The sequence below is a fragment of the Bombus flavifrons genome, chromosome 2 (assembly GCF_040668555.2).
Source record: "Bombus flavifrons isolate JBK064 chromosome 2, iyBomFlav1_principal, whole genome shotgun sequence".
NCBI classification, from domain to species: Eukaryota; Metazoa; Arthropoda; class Insecta; order Hymenoptera; family Apidae; genus Bombus; species Bombus flavifrons.
The window spans coordinates 6,108,010-6,123,784 of NC_138443.1; the positions used below are offsets into that span (position 1 = coordinate 6,108,010).

The window sequence follows — 15,775 nt, forward strand, 5'->3', positions numbered from 1 at the left end:
CACTTCCATTCTATCTTTTATCTACCTAGAATTTTCTCCACGTTTGTGTTTGTTCCTTCCACTACTACACTGTCTTCTATCAGATGTTTCAACGTCCCCTCAATATTTCACTTTTACATATTCTTTCCTGTTCCGATCTTCAATACTTGTTCGCATCTTCTACGTTTCCATATCCCTCTAGTTATAACGCTTTGCCCTCTCCCCTCTTCCTTTATGTGACGTGACATCCTGGTATTTTGTATGTAGTTACATAATTCGTCGTATTTTGATTCTCTAATCTTATCGTTCTTCCACTGTTTTCTGAATATCGCCATCTCTTCCTGTCGGTATCTCAGTTATTACTTTCCCCTTCCTTTCGTCCATATTTCGTTTCATTACTCGTTGGCTGTACCCGTTTCAAATTTGCCAATGTATCTTAATAATAACAAATCAAGTAACGTCGAAGTCATTTTTATATCGAATGTATCACGTATACTTTTCAATTCCTCATCTCGTATATATCGAATTGTTAATTATGGGTTGGCGTCCCTATAGAGTTGCAAAAAGGTACGTGGCACGCATTCGAGAGGGGACTTCTTTCCCTTTTGACGGCGGTAAGAAAAATTTATCGTGGTCGAAGAAGGGTTGCGAGACACTTTAAGAAATCCTTTGGGACGCATTGCTCGTTTATCTAACGACAGAAAAGAATTTCTGATCCCGCAGATCAGAAACGTGACCATAAAGCTGACTGTCGAGGACGTTGATATTTACACCGATATACGTAACAGTTTTTCATTTTCAAAGGGAATAAGAATCGGCCAGTAAAATATTTATTTATATCGTTGCATCTTGCAGGAGAAATGCTAGAAATAGAAACGAATCAATAACACCTTCCTTTTTTCCTCATTTATAGAAATCTGAGTTTCGTAATTTTGTTAAATTACACCTAATTTCAACTTTTTTAATATTTTTCAGAATTTTCTACAAATTCCACCGTTTTTTGTGTTCGCCAGACAAGCCGACCTCGCGGTATACATTCACCGCGTTGTTCTCAGTACAAACAAACTTGTTTAATGATCCTGCCCATAGGACGAAGATCTCTCGTTAACGTGCATCTGCATGCAATCGCGAAATTTTCCCATTAATTTCTGCTTTTTCTCTGCTTTCTCGTATGCGTATAAAGATAAATATATACGCGTATTTAAAAGAGTATCACTAACGAGTTATATCTTTATCTTTCTTTCAGCTTGTTATTTTTTTTTAACGAATATAATATGTTAAGAATAAATAAACGCGATGAAGGTTGTTAATATTTTCGTAATTAAGTTACTTGAATACCATATATATTATTAATTACTATTATTATTAGTATTATTTAACATCGTGGTAGTGATGGAAAATTTTTAAGCGTTGCTTATTTCTGTCGATCGTTTCTTCTTCCATCTATTGCGTTGGCAACTAAGTGATTGCGGATTTTGTCATTAGGTGGTATTGACAAAATCCGCAATCACTTAGTTGCCAACGCAATAGATCCTGCAATCTGATGAAGTTTGAAGAAATTGAAGTATCTATAGCACTGTAAACTATTTGTTTCAAAACCGTGAACGTTTTCTTATCGTATGTTTGATTCCTATAAAATAGATATTTGCATTCGTTCTAATGTATTTTTAACATGCTAGTTACTTTATCTGGTCTGGGATTGTTTTGTTAGGGTAAATATCATCAAGTGCATGGTTGAAATGTTCGGAAAGTTATCGTACAAAGCAATAAAACAGAAAAAAAGGAAATGTAGAGAAATTCAGCAATGGTTCTACGATTTATTGCAGCCATGTTTGAATAATTTCATTCTGTTCCGGTTCAAAAAGTTCCGCTTAAATTATTCGAACTGTCGGTAAGTTCTGTATAACTTTCGCATCTGATTTCGAAACTATCATTGGATTTGCTAACTTAATCAGTCACGGCGGAAACATGTATATATTCGCCCTCATCTAATATCGTTTTCTTCCTCTTGTTCCATTCCATTGTACACATCTCTTCCTTCATTTTATCTTCCAACTTTTTATAATCAACTCGGTCGATCCAGATTTTCGATGTTTCAGCGTCAATTTCCTTCAATTTTCCAATCTATCCATCGTCACTTTCTTTCATCACTACAATTTATAAAAGTCAATTTTTAAGGATTTAACATTTTTTGCGTACTTTCTAAGCGATTGGTCGCGAAAACAATTTGTGAAAATTCTTTATACAAAAACTAAAATGCATGTAAAAATCACTTTGCTAAAGATTGTTGAAATGTTGTAGAAGTAAAAGATATTTGTACACAACGGAAAGACAATGTTTGGGCAGCTAATATTTTAAAAATGCTAGTTGGCTAGCTTTGAACGTTGCTATGTGTATATATGTATATATAACGTGTAATGTATGTTTGTGTAACCGTGGGAGTGAATCCTTTTAAGGGCGAAGACTGCGGATAAGAGTTAAGAAAGGATATTCAGAAAGAACTCTTAACGAAAGTTTTGAGAAAGAGTTTTCAAAGAGTTTTGCGATCGTATTTGCATCTGGTTTCGTGTCGTCTTTGTGTAGGAGAATTCTTCATATAACAATTTTCTCAGTTATGTAACTTTCCAAGCTTTTATCTTTATATTATGAACTGATAATCAATTCAGGAAATGCTGGTTGTACCAAGATCCAATGATCGTAATTGTTTACATTGTATATTAATAAATTTCAAATATTACACGTGTAATTATTCGTAAAAGTGTGGGAAAAATATTCGTATTATGTTTCATGGAAAAAATTGCCGCAATTATAATTAGCGCTGTATAGTATAACGATTACAAGTTGCAATTAAGATTTAATAAAAATGAGGAAGATAGTGGAAAGCTGGAATTACGATTCTTAAAATAGTTGCAGAAACGCAATATAAACGGTGCAGAATTTGTACGCTCAATGGATTCCAAACCGTTTAATCCAACCAAGCCAAGGCTTTGCAGACATTTCGTTTCGCAGATCTTCTATAAATTCTTGTAATTTCCAATAAATACTTCGAGAGAAATGAAATTAGTTGCAAAACTATCTTCAGGATTCATAATATTTTCCCATTTGTTTGTATGAGAAAAATTAATTTTTTGAAACTTCCCGTAATTGAATATTACGAATTGGTTTAATTTCTTAGCAAATTAAGAAGAAATGTGAAACTTTAAGTAACATTTGTTTTCAATATTATACAACCTAGCGTTATACCTATAATTATTCAACCTGTAATTACCATAATTATTCATTATATTAATTAATTTTTCATAGAACTAGAGGTCCGTAATCCGCACAATTAATTCACGTAGATCTTAATAGATTTCATGATTGGTGTGCGCTGAATAAATTGTCCCTCAGCTTAATTAAACGTTATACCCTTAGATTTAGCAGCAAGAAAGATAATTTAGTCTTTAATTATACTATACCATTATCCACGCTAAGCATTGTCAAGAATCTAGACGTCACCTTCAAGTCCAACTTATCATTTGCGGCTCATCGTAGTAACGTCATTTCTCGTAGTATTAACGCTGTGAAGCTTATTCCCGGGATCTCTAAATTCTCTGCTAATTACTAACGCTCTTAGAGTATCCTATCGTCAGCCGATTAGACCCATTTTGGAACACAGAAGCATTAGCAATTTCTCCGTTTCTTTTCTTTGTTTTCCATATGCGCATCTGCACGTGCAATTTATTTCTCCGCGCATTACATCTGTGTATCCAAGAATACGCCACACTAATAACAATGATAACAACGATAATGATATTGTTACAAACAAAATGTTAATATTCGAAGGAAATTTTTCTCTTCTGTTGCACCTAACCACTTAGGATTTGCGAGCTCTTTGAAAATCGTGTGCCTAAGTTGTGTCGCAAAAAGTAAGCGATGACGAGTATACTCGTGAAACACAGAGCACACGTGGCTGTTACAATATAGAATTAGTAACCTAACGTAATTATACTTGTAACGAAATGAAATGAGAGATTTTTGAAATAAAAATGAAATTAAGATAAAAATAAATAAAAATGGAATAAAACAATTGCCATTTCTTCATGACGTTACCTTGACTATATTCGTGAAAAACAGCTAACTGCTTAAGAAAATCGCTATTAAGCCATTATTAACATTAGAACTACCACACCAATCAAATTGACTGGTTTTACAATTTTATTTTAAAATTCCTACTTCATGTTATATTTTTTTTCTGCGATGATGTAATGACTTTCGCAACGATAAGTAAAAGAATAATACAATGAATTTTATTGTGTTTTTTACGTATTCAAACTCAAAATAATTTTATATTAAGGCTACTTATACCGACACCAGTCAAAATGACTGGTACTTGTCAAAGTGTAAAAGGGTCCTGCAATTTGTTTATCGAACCCCAATTAATCAGTTTCCTCGTTTTATACAACTTCACACACGTTTTTCAAATTGTTACCTCGCATTATTCAATATGATCATATCAGTTATCAGGAAAAATCCGGATCGATCGCTAGATCGCTAACATTAGAAATACTACACCAGTCAAAATGTTTGGCTTTACAATTTCATAAATGTGTTAACCCTCGTTTAGGGATCCCAGATGAATTAATAATACCAAAAATCTACTACATAACATGGAATTCCTTCTGTAAGAAAGTAATAAATCAGTAAAGGTAAAAATATTCTATTGTTACCCATTTCTTTAAAGACCATTTTAACTGGTTTTGGTAGAAATAGCTTCGTGTTAACTATCGGTAGTTCTAGTGTTAAAGTCTTAGAACCTTACGTTTTAACACATTACACGATAAATACCCCTATGGATCGTTCTAAGCGTGTACGCTCATTCCACTAACCAGAGTGAAACTCGAGTACCGTGAAAGAAGCGTAAGGTTTTTGCGTGTGCGATCTGTCGCTCGACGAGGGATAGGCCAGATGAAAACATTTCTCATGATCCGTAAACGGTGCGCGGCGTGCAAGCGCCGAGAGCCACCACCTATTCGGGGTTGCGATGGGTGGCGGAACTACAGGGTGGCCAAGAGCCACAGTTGGTTGCGGGCTGTCGTCCTGAGCACATTACGCGTCTTCGACTAGCGCCACGCGACCTCGTGTATCATCCACCCTCCTCTTCCCTCTGCCAGGTGCGATTGCGTGATCAACGAGTCGCTCGCCCTCGAACAACCATTTGTCGACCTCCTTGTGCTTCCGTCTCGAGTGAGTGCGGGAACACGTGCGTGAAAATCATCTGGAAACACGAGCGAAATTCGCACCGATCTTACTGCACTTTAACTCGTTCCTTCCTGTTTTCTTTTTTCTTTCGTCTCCTCCTCCTTGTTCCTTTCTGCCTTCTTTTCTTTAGGAGAAAATCCGTGAAAGTCGAATGTAGGCTTTACGACGATCGTGGTTTTTTCGTTGGTTCGTCACGACGTACGTGAATAATTGTCATTGCGCGGGAAAAGAAAGATCAGTCTGTTTGTGAACGATCGAGGGAAATGGATTTCGAGCGTGCGAGGATTCGAAGAAGTTAGGAATCGAAGCTCGAGGGACGAAAACATGGACGAACTGTGCTTATGACTGAAAGAGATCTTTTCTCAGAGGTTGCAAGAAACGGACTCGGCCAAGCTTTTTCGTTCAAACTCCCTCGATCGGAGTCGTAAATGATCGCGCAATTATGGGGAACGGATCGAAGAGGCAAATTATCGTACACCTGTGTCAAACCTATTCTTTCGAAACGATGCTACAACGATTTCGAAATCCTGAACGTTAACCTGTACATGCCCAAATCGATCGAGATCCAACATCGTACGAACTCCAAACGGTTTTTACTTTCCGTAGACACGTAGGAATCGAGGACGCGTGTATAAGAGGCGAACGAAGGAGAAAAGAAAAAGAAAGAAAGAAACAAACGACGAAATTGAATCGCGGTTTCATACCCGCATTTAGACGGGTATGAAAGCGCACTGCAACGAAATAGGCGGATCTTAAATGTCAAAGGAGACGCGTCCTCGTGGGAACTTTCAATTAAAATTTTATCGGACCGGGGATAACGGTCGGACGCGGATTCGAGGCTTCGTAAAATGTAATCCCGTCGTTAAACACGCGGCCCATGACGAAGATGATTGAGATAAGACCGTGGAGATCGCATTCGTTGCCTTATTAAATCACCGTATACCCCGAAAAGATGCGGATAAAAGGCCGAAATTACATCGTTTTATTCATTCTCTCCAGGGCACGGTGAATCGGAAATCTTACAAAGTCCAACAAAATTCTTTTCACGTGGATCTACTGGCAGACGTCTTGAATAAGAGCAATATAGAGGGATCTCGCTATAGCGAAGCAATTTCGTGCTACAAATCAAACGAATTGAATGGAAAAAGGAAGAAAATACAGGGAACGATCAATTTCTCGCGTTCCTTCCACTCCGATTGTAGGATTTTAGAGGTTGATAGAGAGGTGGAAGAAAGAATATATGAAACGTCAAAACGAAGCTAGGATCGCGTTTAAAGAATTTACGAAACGCCTGAATCCGACGAGGGCGAGATCTCGAAAGGTTCGAGCAAAGATGATCCGATGGTGTTGAATACACGTTCTTCGCCGATATGTACACACCACCCATGCACGCGTATTCTTTTCTTTTTCCCGAAGACCCGTTCTATTTGTTCGACAAGGGATTTTCAATCTCGAAATAGACATTACGTTCGATGATAGGAAATAGTTTGTACAGAAGCTCGAAGCTGGTCGGAAAAGAAGAGATTTATTGAGCCTTTTCCGTGGCAAGCTGACGTCGAGTTTCGAATTTGCACGTCCTCACGGTGAAGCGATTGCTTCCTTAAAAGCTTCCCTGTTAGAACTTATAAGTTTTGAAGTGGTTGACGAGACCGCGTTTCAATCAAACGATAAAAATACCGAACGATAAATACGCTAATTCCAGCGTAGAAGTAAAGCAGAATGTTTTGCTAGCGTAACGCGATATCGAGCAAAATCCCGAAGCAATTTCAGGTTACACGAAACAGTACTTCTCGTTCCTTTTATCTCGACACGGTAAACACGTCGAGAATAATAGAGTCGTCGCACGAGAGTTCGTGTGTGACTGTTTGGAAGATAAGTGAGCGGAAATCGTCGGGAAACCCTCGGGATCAGTTTCTGCAACGGCTCGAGCATCGAATGTTGACTGTCCAATGTCGCGTCGTGTCGTAACGATCGACAAGAGGATCCGCAACTCGCTGAGAATGCCAATCTCGTCGACCAGATTGTTGTGGAAAAGCAAGAGGTGTAATCCCTTTAAAAGAGTCTCGAGGTGAGTCTCGACGTTGAGGACATCAACTAGGTAGAGAAGAAAAGCCGAGGAAAAGGAACGAGCACGTGATTCCTCTTCACGTTTCCCGGAGAGAAATCTATTTCGCATGGCAAATTCAGGAGGGGTAGAAAGTTATCGTTGCTACTGTTGCGCCTTTATTACGCGCTCCAGCCGTATAATTAACGATTACTTGAAACGATCGCTCGAGTCAGATTTAAGTATCACGTGTAGGCAGAAAGGATTAAATATAACTGAAGATTGCTATCGAATCCAAGTCCTTGAAGACCGTCGATCTGTCTATACAATGGCCTCTGCTCTGACAGAATTTCTCCCTCGGAAATTTGTTTTGATAGATTCTTGAATTTGTACCATCGTATTCGGCAAAAACTTGGAAGTTTAGGAGCGATTCGTATTCGATCGTCCAACTTTCAAGGGACGAGTCGATCGACGAGGCAAAGTATATTACGAGAGCTAATCGCTTTTGCGGGATTGTGGACCGAACGAGGAACGAGAGATATCGCGAGGGAAACAGCATTGCAAGGCAGAAGAAGTTGGACAACGAGTGAAATTGCTCGATACTTCTCAAGGGAAAAAGAACGAAGAACAAACAAGGAAAGGCAATGGAGGGTCGTTTTGTTGCGACAGCAGGAAAAACTACATGGACACAACAGGAGAAAACTACGAGAACTGGATAAAAAAGAAAGTACTTTAGAAGAAGGGGGAGGAAAGTGTCGTTAATTTCCATGTGAGATTGAAACGCACGATCTCTGTGAATTACGATAGTTCGCGATTGATTTGAATTACGATAGGAAACGATCTTGGGCAGAGATTGATCCCCTTTGCCACCTTTCTACCAATAGGCTAATGATCGCGTAAACTTGATTCAAATTGCAAGAAGAGAAAACGTTACAATTTCAGATCGACTATTTCGCGTTCGAGGATCAAAGTGGTTAAGAAATTTTTGATCAAGCTCGTGATTATCTGCGGTTAATTTAAGCTGCGAGTAGAAAGCAGTTTAATTTGGCATTAGTTCTTATTCTTTTGTTTTCCATCGCAAAAAGTGTTTACACATATACAAGACTTTAGGGAAAGATTGGCCCAGTGTTTAATAGCGAATTCGGAATTTCGAAAATGTGATAGTAGCTTAGAGATTCGAGTTGGAAGATCCGCACTCACGAAAAATCCTTTTTCTAACAAGATATACGCATGAAAGATTAAAACATTCAAAGACTACGATCCTCATTACGCGTTAGTTTCTCAAAGTATACGAATTTCATCAGTTTGATATTAATCGCACGGAACTTGTTAAAATTTGTAATACAATTTTAAGGTCAGGCTACTACATCGTAACTATGAAAAATCAGTTCATCAAAGTTTAGCGCAAAATTGAATGGCTCCAGTGCGTAACTATTGCGTTCAAATTCCACGAATTAAGTGCTTTACGAAATTGTGGTGAAGGAATGTGCGAGAATGTTCTCCCCTAAAATCTCGTCATCAAAATATTCAGATAGCGTTAAAATGCCACAAATCGAATGTTTCGTTAAACGATGTGGAAGAATCGTCTGGGAATCTTCAACCTAAAATCCTAATCCAATTAAATCGTTATCAAACTGCGTCAGAAGTGAGTTAAACGTTTCCAATGTCCAAATAGTGTTCAAACAACATAAATCGGGTGTTGCATTAAAAAGAAAGGTACTCGTCGCGTTCATTTCCCCTTAAATTGGCATAACGAACGAACCCATTAAAGCGTACTAAGAGACGTTTATCAGTGCTTAATTAGCACCCGAAATCATAAATAGTTTCATCAAACGATGACCAGTTGCACACGCAATCTTTAACCGGAAACGTTATTACTTCCATTGTTCCCTGAATTGAAAATTGAATCGGAATCGGTGTAACAAAATACTCGAATAGTGTTTAAATCGTATAAAACGTGTATTTTATCAAGTTGTGAAAAAAGAAAAGAAAAAAGAAAGAAAGAAGACCGCGTATCGTGAAGTGATCATAGATCTGAGACGACCATGAAAAAAAGGGAGAATCGTCTGGCGGTGGGTCAGATGAACGAAAGTTCTTGCTGCAAGAGAGCGTCGGGATGCTGCACGCTGTTATGCTAGGTAGCGGTCCGGGTCGAGGGAGACACGAATGGTATCCGGGATTTTATTTGCAACGTCGACGACTTGGATGCAGGATGAACCGCGCGGAGCAGGAGAACATATACAGGCAGAGCAGGCAGCTCACGACGATCGTGCCATCTCACGAGGATCTGGTGCTGAGCGTGCTTAAATCGCCGATCAGCCAGCATCAGCACCAGCATCAGCACCAGCAACGCCAGCAGCATCATCCTACGCACCATTCTCACGGACACCATGTTAACTGCCAAGGTCATCAGAATCATAAGAAGTGCACGCATTCAGGTATACTCGGACTAGCCGAGGAAACTCAGTTCGTTCTATATGGTGTAACGATCGGAAGATTTTTGGCTGCCCACTGAAATTATAGGAATACTGCTGGTTTTTCGGTGATTTCTGTTGTTCTGTTTCGTTGTTACAATTTCTTGTACAAAGATGCTTCTATTAGGTTGTTTCGACACGTGATTCTCTACGAATATCGTAGATTTCAATCGTGTCTTTAGTTGTTGTGGTTAGTTTAGGGGGTTTGGTGGTGTCTCAAGTTATATCAGTCTTCGTATTGTTATAAATTTGCTCTTGGAATACTGGTTTTTAAGAAGTTGAATTTATTTGATCGTTCTTGATTCTCTAATGATCTATTGTCATAAATTAAACCTTAGAAAAAAACAGCCTCGTTCTTTCGCTCTCGTATCTTCTATTTCCTTCGGTTTGTCTCGTGTTTATAGCCCTTATGAACCGTCCGATTCTACAATCAAACAGAAGATAGATTTCTTGTACAGATGCAATAGAATTCGAATTCGATTAATTGAATTGATATTTTGTGAACGAGTATTAATATTGGAATACTTTCAGTAGGTACCAAAAGTTGATATTTATGAAGAGAGGGAGAGAGAGAGAGAGAGTGAGAGATACAGGGACTCTTGCGTTACATTAGATTTTCTGTCAATAACATTACATGTTAATGTTCCAAGATATTTTCGACATTGAAGCTTCAATGTTCTATGGAATTTTCAACAGCACGATAAATTTTCAAAATTAAAACTTTGTCGTTTACAATTAATTTGCTTTTAAATTGAACCTGAATAATGTTTCGTTCACAAAGGATTAAATTGCATCGATAAGTTTCACACGAGGACGGGAAATTTGTAATAAAACGACACAGAAAGAGTTTCGTGTGAAATATTACCTACGTTTCGGCAGTATCTAATTAAAAGATATTTAGAAGCTGTCGATATTTGTTTTGATATTATTAACGTCAGAATTATTTTTTATTGCATCAGATATTCTTTTACGTTAACTAAAAGCAAATGAACGGCAGAGAGCCATGTAATCTGTGTGTTATTTAATTTTTCTTTGTCTGATATTCTGTTACTCTAATAATCTGATAATTTGAACGTTGTTTTACATTCATTAAAAACAATTTTCTTCGTGAGTTTTGATTGTAACACGATCATAATTACGTTATCCATAGCATGAACCTAATAATACTATGAATTACTATGAACTAACTACTAATCGTGTGTCGATAAATTGAAAATATAAAAAGTGTCATAAATCGAATGAAAAAAATTTGTGGGTTTGTTTTGAAGATAATTGCAAGCAAAAGCTGTCACAGGTCATCATCTTCAGTATTTGTAGCCTCAATTTAAAATATCAATATATCGTCATATGCAATTACAAGTTCGATACGAAGATATCTTTACAAAAAACAATTTACGAAAAAACTGTTTAATTTTGAGTATCTATCATAGAATCAAACTAAACGTAAATGACATTAAAATTTCGTTTAGGTTACAATAAGATGCGTAGATGTTCTAAGAATCTACGTTTCATTTTTTTAATTGTCAGTAACACGTAGTACACCAGACTTTTTCTACTATCGACCATATCGCTAGAACAAGTCGAGTTCTAACAATTCAGAAATAAAACCTCTGCCTAGTTAGTTTGAAGCAGAGAGCGTGGCCACAATCAAACTTGTATACGTGAATTCTGGCTATCTTTCGCAAATAGAATACGTCAGCATAGTTTGACCGACTTTGAGAACATTGTCTGTAGAAAACTTGCGCGAACTATTTTTCCTAAATATTCGTAATATACTTCCTTGATTTTATACCAGATATTATGGAAAGTACATACTAAAGTTATTTAATCGAATTAACTAACCTGTCAACTGCTACGTATTTTGATAAAAATTATTTACTTGGCGATTGTTGATAAATTGATAATTACTTTCGCTATTAATTTACAAATCGATCTATTTATTTAGAAAAGAACAAAGATTTTCAACTGGCGAACTAATTCGTCTTTGCCGATTCTCTTGCTGTTATAAAATTTCTTGCCACAAAAAACCAATTAAAAGGAGCAGTATAAAGGACAAAAGTCGAATTTATATCGCAACCGTAAATAAACTAAAACGGATTAAGCTTGATACCAAAAAGTTTAGCAGTATCAAACAACTACTACGATAGTTTCCTATCGTAAAATGTTCCTCTTTCTTATCGCAAACGATCGATCCGCTTAACTTTTTCATTCACGAAATAACGATCGAAATCTTCTTACGCGGTTTTTACAGAACCGGCTTCGTTAGATCTCGTCTTCGAATTAACAAATTATTCGCTCCGTTTTAAACGTTGTTCTAGCAGTTTGTTCTAGCAGGATTTCTTTTCGTTCTTAACTCTCCGGAAGATAGTAAAAAAAACAAAAAAAAAAAAGAGAATTGAAATATCAAAAGAGCACGACGCCGGTTGAAAGTGTCCCTTAAGCCGTCGTGATGGCTTTTAGGTGACTCTCGTTTCACAGCTCGGTGGAAAGTAGGCAACGAGCTGGTGATTTTTAGCTTCTTGCCTTGTATTATACGGAAGCTCGGAAGGAAAGCCGGCTGGAGTGTAATCTTCTTTGAAAAAAGAGCGACTGATTTCGTGAACACGTGAAATAAAGTAATAGCTGTGTTTTCGTTGCGGTGAGCGAAAGATTTCACTCGTTTCTTCCCTTTCACAATCTTTTTCCTTTCTCCTTTGTTCGAGGAGAAAAGCAAAATTCTGCCTTCTTCTATGGTTCCTCGTTGAATGTTACTTAGTTCGGTCTTCCTTTAATAAATAGGCTGCGGACGTTTTTGCAGATTCATATTTCTATGAACATCGCTAAAGAAATAGAACGTAAGTAGAGATATTTTTCATCCGAATAAGAGACGCGCAATTTTTACTTTGGGGATTTGCGTCTAAGAGTAAAATTTATATTTATTTAGACAAGTCTGTAGGAGTTTCAGTCTTCATTACCATTATCTCATGGAAAACTTCAGTATTCGAATATCCGCGATTGTAAAGGACCCTTGGTAAACAAATATACGTATCATTTAATAAAATAGTTATATTGGATCAACGTTTATAACGCAATGTTTTAACGAATAAAATTACGCCTCTAGTAATCGCAAAAATAATATTCTCGAACGAATTTCATCTCTGCTTTCTCGAACTTGTCGCTATCTTTTTCCCATCCATTTTTTCATCTGCTTCACCCGTTATTTATTCGACCAAGAGTTATCTGTTTTTACCCTGTGGTATCTTTCTGTTTGCAATTTCCAAAAATTTGAATCAGTTGCAAAGAGAGCATTCCCTTACTTAGCATGTTAGTTGTTTTTCTCGAGTATACTAAGAATATCTTGTCTTTGAGATAAAAATAAGCAACAACAAGGGGACGTTTGTTTCCCTCGCTAGGAAAACTGAAAAATCTCTTGTCCTTTGGTGCTTGCTCGGTGAGTGAAACACGCTTGATTCTCGATTTTCCATGCGACTCATTATGAAATATCAGGGAGCTTCCATCGATATGCAGATGCCCCTATTAACACTACAGGGGAGTTATATTTATTTACAATCAATAAAGAGAGACTCCTATATCGCCACTTTCGTGTCATGAAATTTTCTATATGCATTTCGGAGCTTGGCCGACAAATTTTCTTAGCATCGTTTCGTAAATATTTATCAATCATTACTACATTATTATTAATTTCACGTTATATTTTGTATAATATAACCATATGTCATACAAATTATTAAGTCGTCCGAAAAGTTTCTTTCGTTTTATAAGAAAATAATAGATACACAACATTTTTCGTTTTATATTATTTTGTTTTATCAAGATAAAGATCACAACGTTCGACAGATTAGGTTTCATGTTCGTATAAAAATACGTCGTTGTAAAAGACGTCTGTAAAAGAAAGACACTTTTCGGACAACCTAATATAAAATATCATCATATTTTATAATTGAAAATCAGCGTTACCTTTGACGATTATTAACAATTGTTAATAATTATTAATCTTTATAATTGTTCGGCTCTAAAAAAGTATGTATCTTAAACGTCCATTGCTGTAATACACGCAGTACGAGAGAAAGTGAGTTTCGGCTAGCGTTAAAGTTAAATGATCGTAGTGATAATACAGCCTAATTAAGTTTTACGAAAATCCGCCTCCACGCAGTACAATTACATTCTTTGCTGGATTTCATGACGATTCAAGTAATCTTCTGTCCCTGTCTCTAAGTGTGTTTCACCTGTACGAGGGAACTTGCCTGCAGCTGATTCTGGGAAGTTAAATTATTCGTATTCACCGTTTCTCCCAACGCGAACGTTGGGTTAACGCATTCTTAACAAGGCTTCCGTTTTCGAGTAAGTTTCTCTGAGCGGACTGAATGTTCAGCTGGAGGATCCGTGAAATTCATTGTCTCAAGATAGAATAAAACGATCCCATTCACCTGACGGTGGAGCATTGGAATAATTCTTAACTCTTTTCAATCATAAACGCTGGCTTTGTATTATTTTGCTTTAGATTTCACAATTTCATATATTTCAATTGTATTATATCCTTCGATAAGAGAGACGTGCATGGAAAAAAAGAAGTATCGATTCAGTATACGTATATTTCGTACATAGATTTCCGAATTTCCAATTATTATAACGGAGCAATCATGCTAAATTAATACAAACATATATATCATATATAGTTATATAGTATATAGTATATCATGTATAGTTACGTTTCATAACATGTATTTGTTCGCTGATATTTATTCGCCGAATTTCCATACTCGTGGAAATTACATATGCATATGCTTCTTCCATTTCAATATAAGAATTAATTATTTTCATCCATATACGCTTATCATTTTTACTTAATTTTATTTTGTGATTTGGCAATGTTTGGGTTAGCTAGTTCAAGCGCGGCATTGTTTACGTTACCTTGTATCGCTTTAGGAGAATAGCCATTAATCGGAAACTTAGTTAACCGTGATGAAAAATTTAATCGATACGTTTAAGTAGAAATTTAAATAGAAAATGACACATTTTCATTAGAATAGTGTAACAATAAATTTTGGATATGGTGTTAGTTAATAATATCGATTAAATAGGACTTGTGGTCCTGATATTAACATTGCTCGGTTGTAATAATGCGGTTACAGTAATGTTAGCTGAATGAACACGTAGGATAACGCGAGTTTCGATGCTCAGAACGTGGTCGAGTATAACGCACGACATTGTTCGAGTATATAATCTACATCAGGACGGAATTATTATATTATCGATTACGAGTATGAACGCCATTGACCTTTCTATTACGTCCCTGTAATCCGTTCCGCTGTAGTGTACAAACTCGTTGATGTGGACATGAGAATACGCGGATGGTTGCGTTAATATTTACAGGTATCTTGTCAACATTTCTTTCGTGATTTCATATATTTCTCGGCGTTGCACGATTTTCCAGCAAAAACGTCGGATTATACAAAAATTAAATCCAATGATACGCGTTTCGGGTTTTAACTAGAGATTTAGTTTGATTAGTTTTGGCAAAATTTTAAATTCACTCGTAACAAAAGTTTCCATATGTCCATTATTAGTTAAGTTACATTTTTATTATCATTGTTGATAGAAGATTATCTGGAATTGAAACACGTTTTTAACAAAAGACACATATAATTGTAATTATTCATTGCAGCCTTTTGGCTTGGAAATTAAACTTGGCTGTACGTAGTTTACAAACATGAAACAAAACTAAAGCTAAACTTACTTGATGACTACAGTAGCCTAAGAATATATCGATGCTTCGATTGTCCTTTCTCTCTATCTCTAAATACTTTATTTCTATATAAACATTCTCCCCATTGCACATCATTCGTCCGTTCATTCGTCCCTTCTTTACCCACTTTTTACTTGTACTTTATTTTCCAATAATTTTACTTTTCTCCGCCCTTCCTCTACTTCTACTTCTCCCAGTCTCTGGTTTTCCTAAAACAGACATATAGAAAATCCTCTTATGGTGTAATCGAAAAGGGAAAAATGAGATTGAGCGAGAAAGAAGGGACAATGT

At 36.6% G+C, this 15,775-nt stretch overlaps 1 protein-coding gene across 3 annotated transcripts in view; it reads left to right on the forward strand.

Annotated features, from left to right (window-relative positions):
- The first annotated feature begins 8,797 nt into the window (after nucleotides 1–8,797).
- Nucleotides 8,798–15,775, forward strand: part of LOC138190059 (potassium voltage-gated channel subfamily KQT member 1) — a 73,752-nt gene continuing 66,774 nt past the window's right edge. For 2 of the 3 annotated variants that reach the window (XM_069132540.1, XM_069132541.1), the window contains exon 1: nucleotides 8,799–9,702. In XM_069132540.1, the coding sequence (XP_068988641.1) occupies nucleotides 9,381–9,702 (322 nt within the window). In that variant the 5' untranslated portion in view covers nucleotides 8,799–9,380. Of the gene's footprint in view, nucleotides 9,703–15,775 lie in introns of all 3 variants that reach the window. The other variant, XM_069132539.1, reaches the window with a different exon arrangement.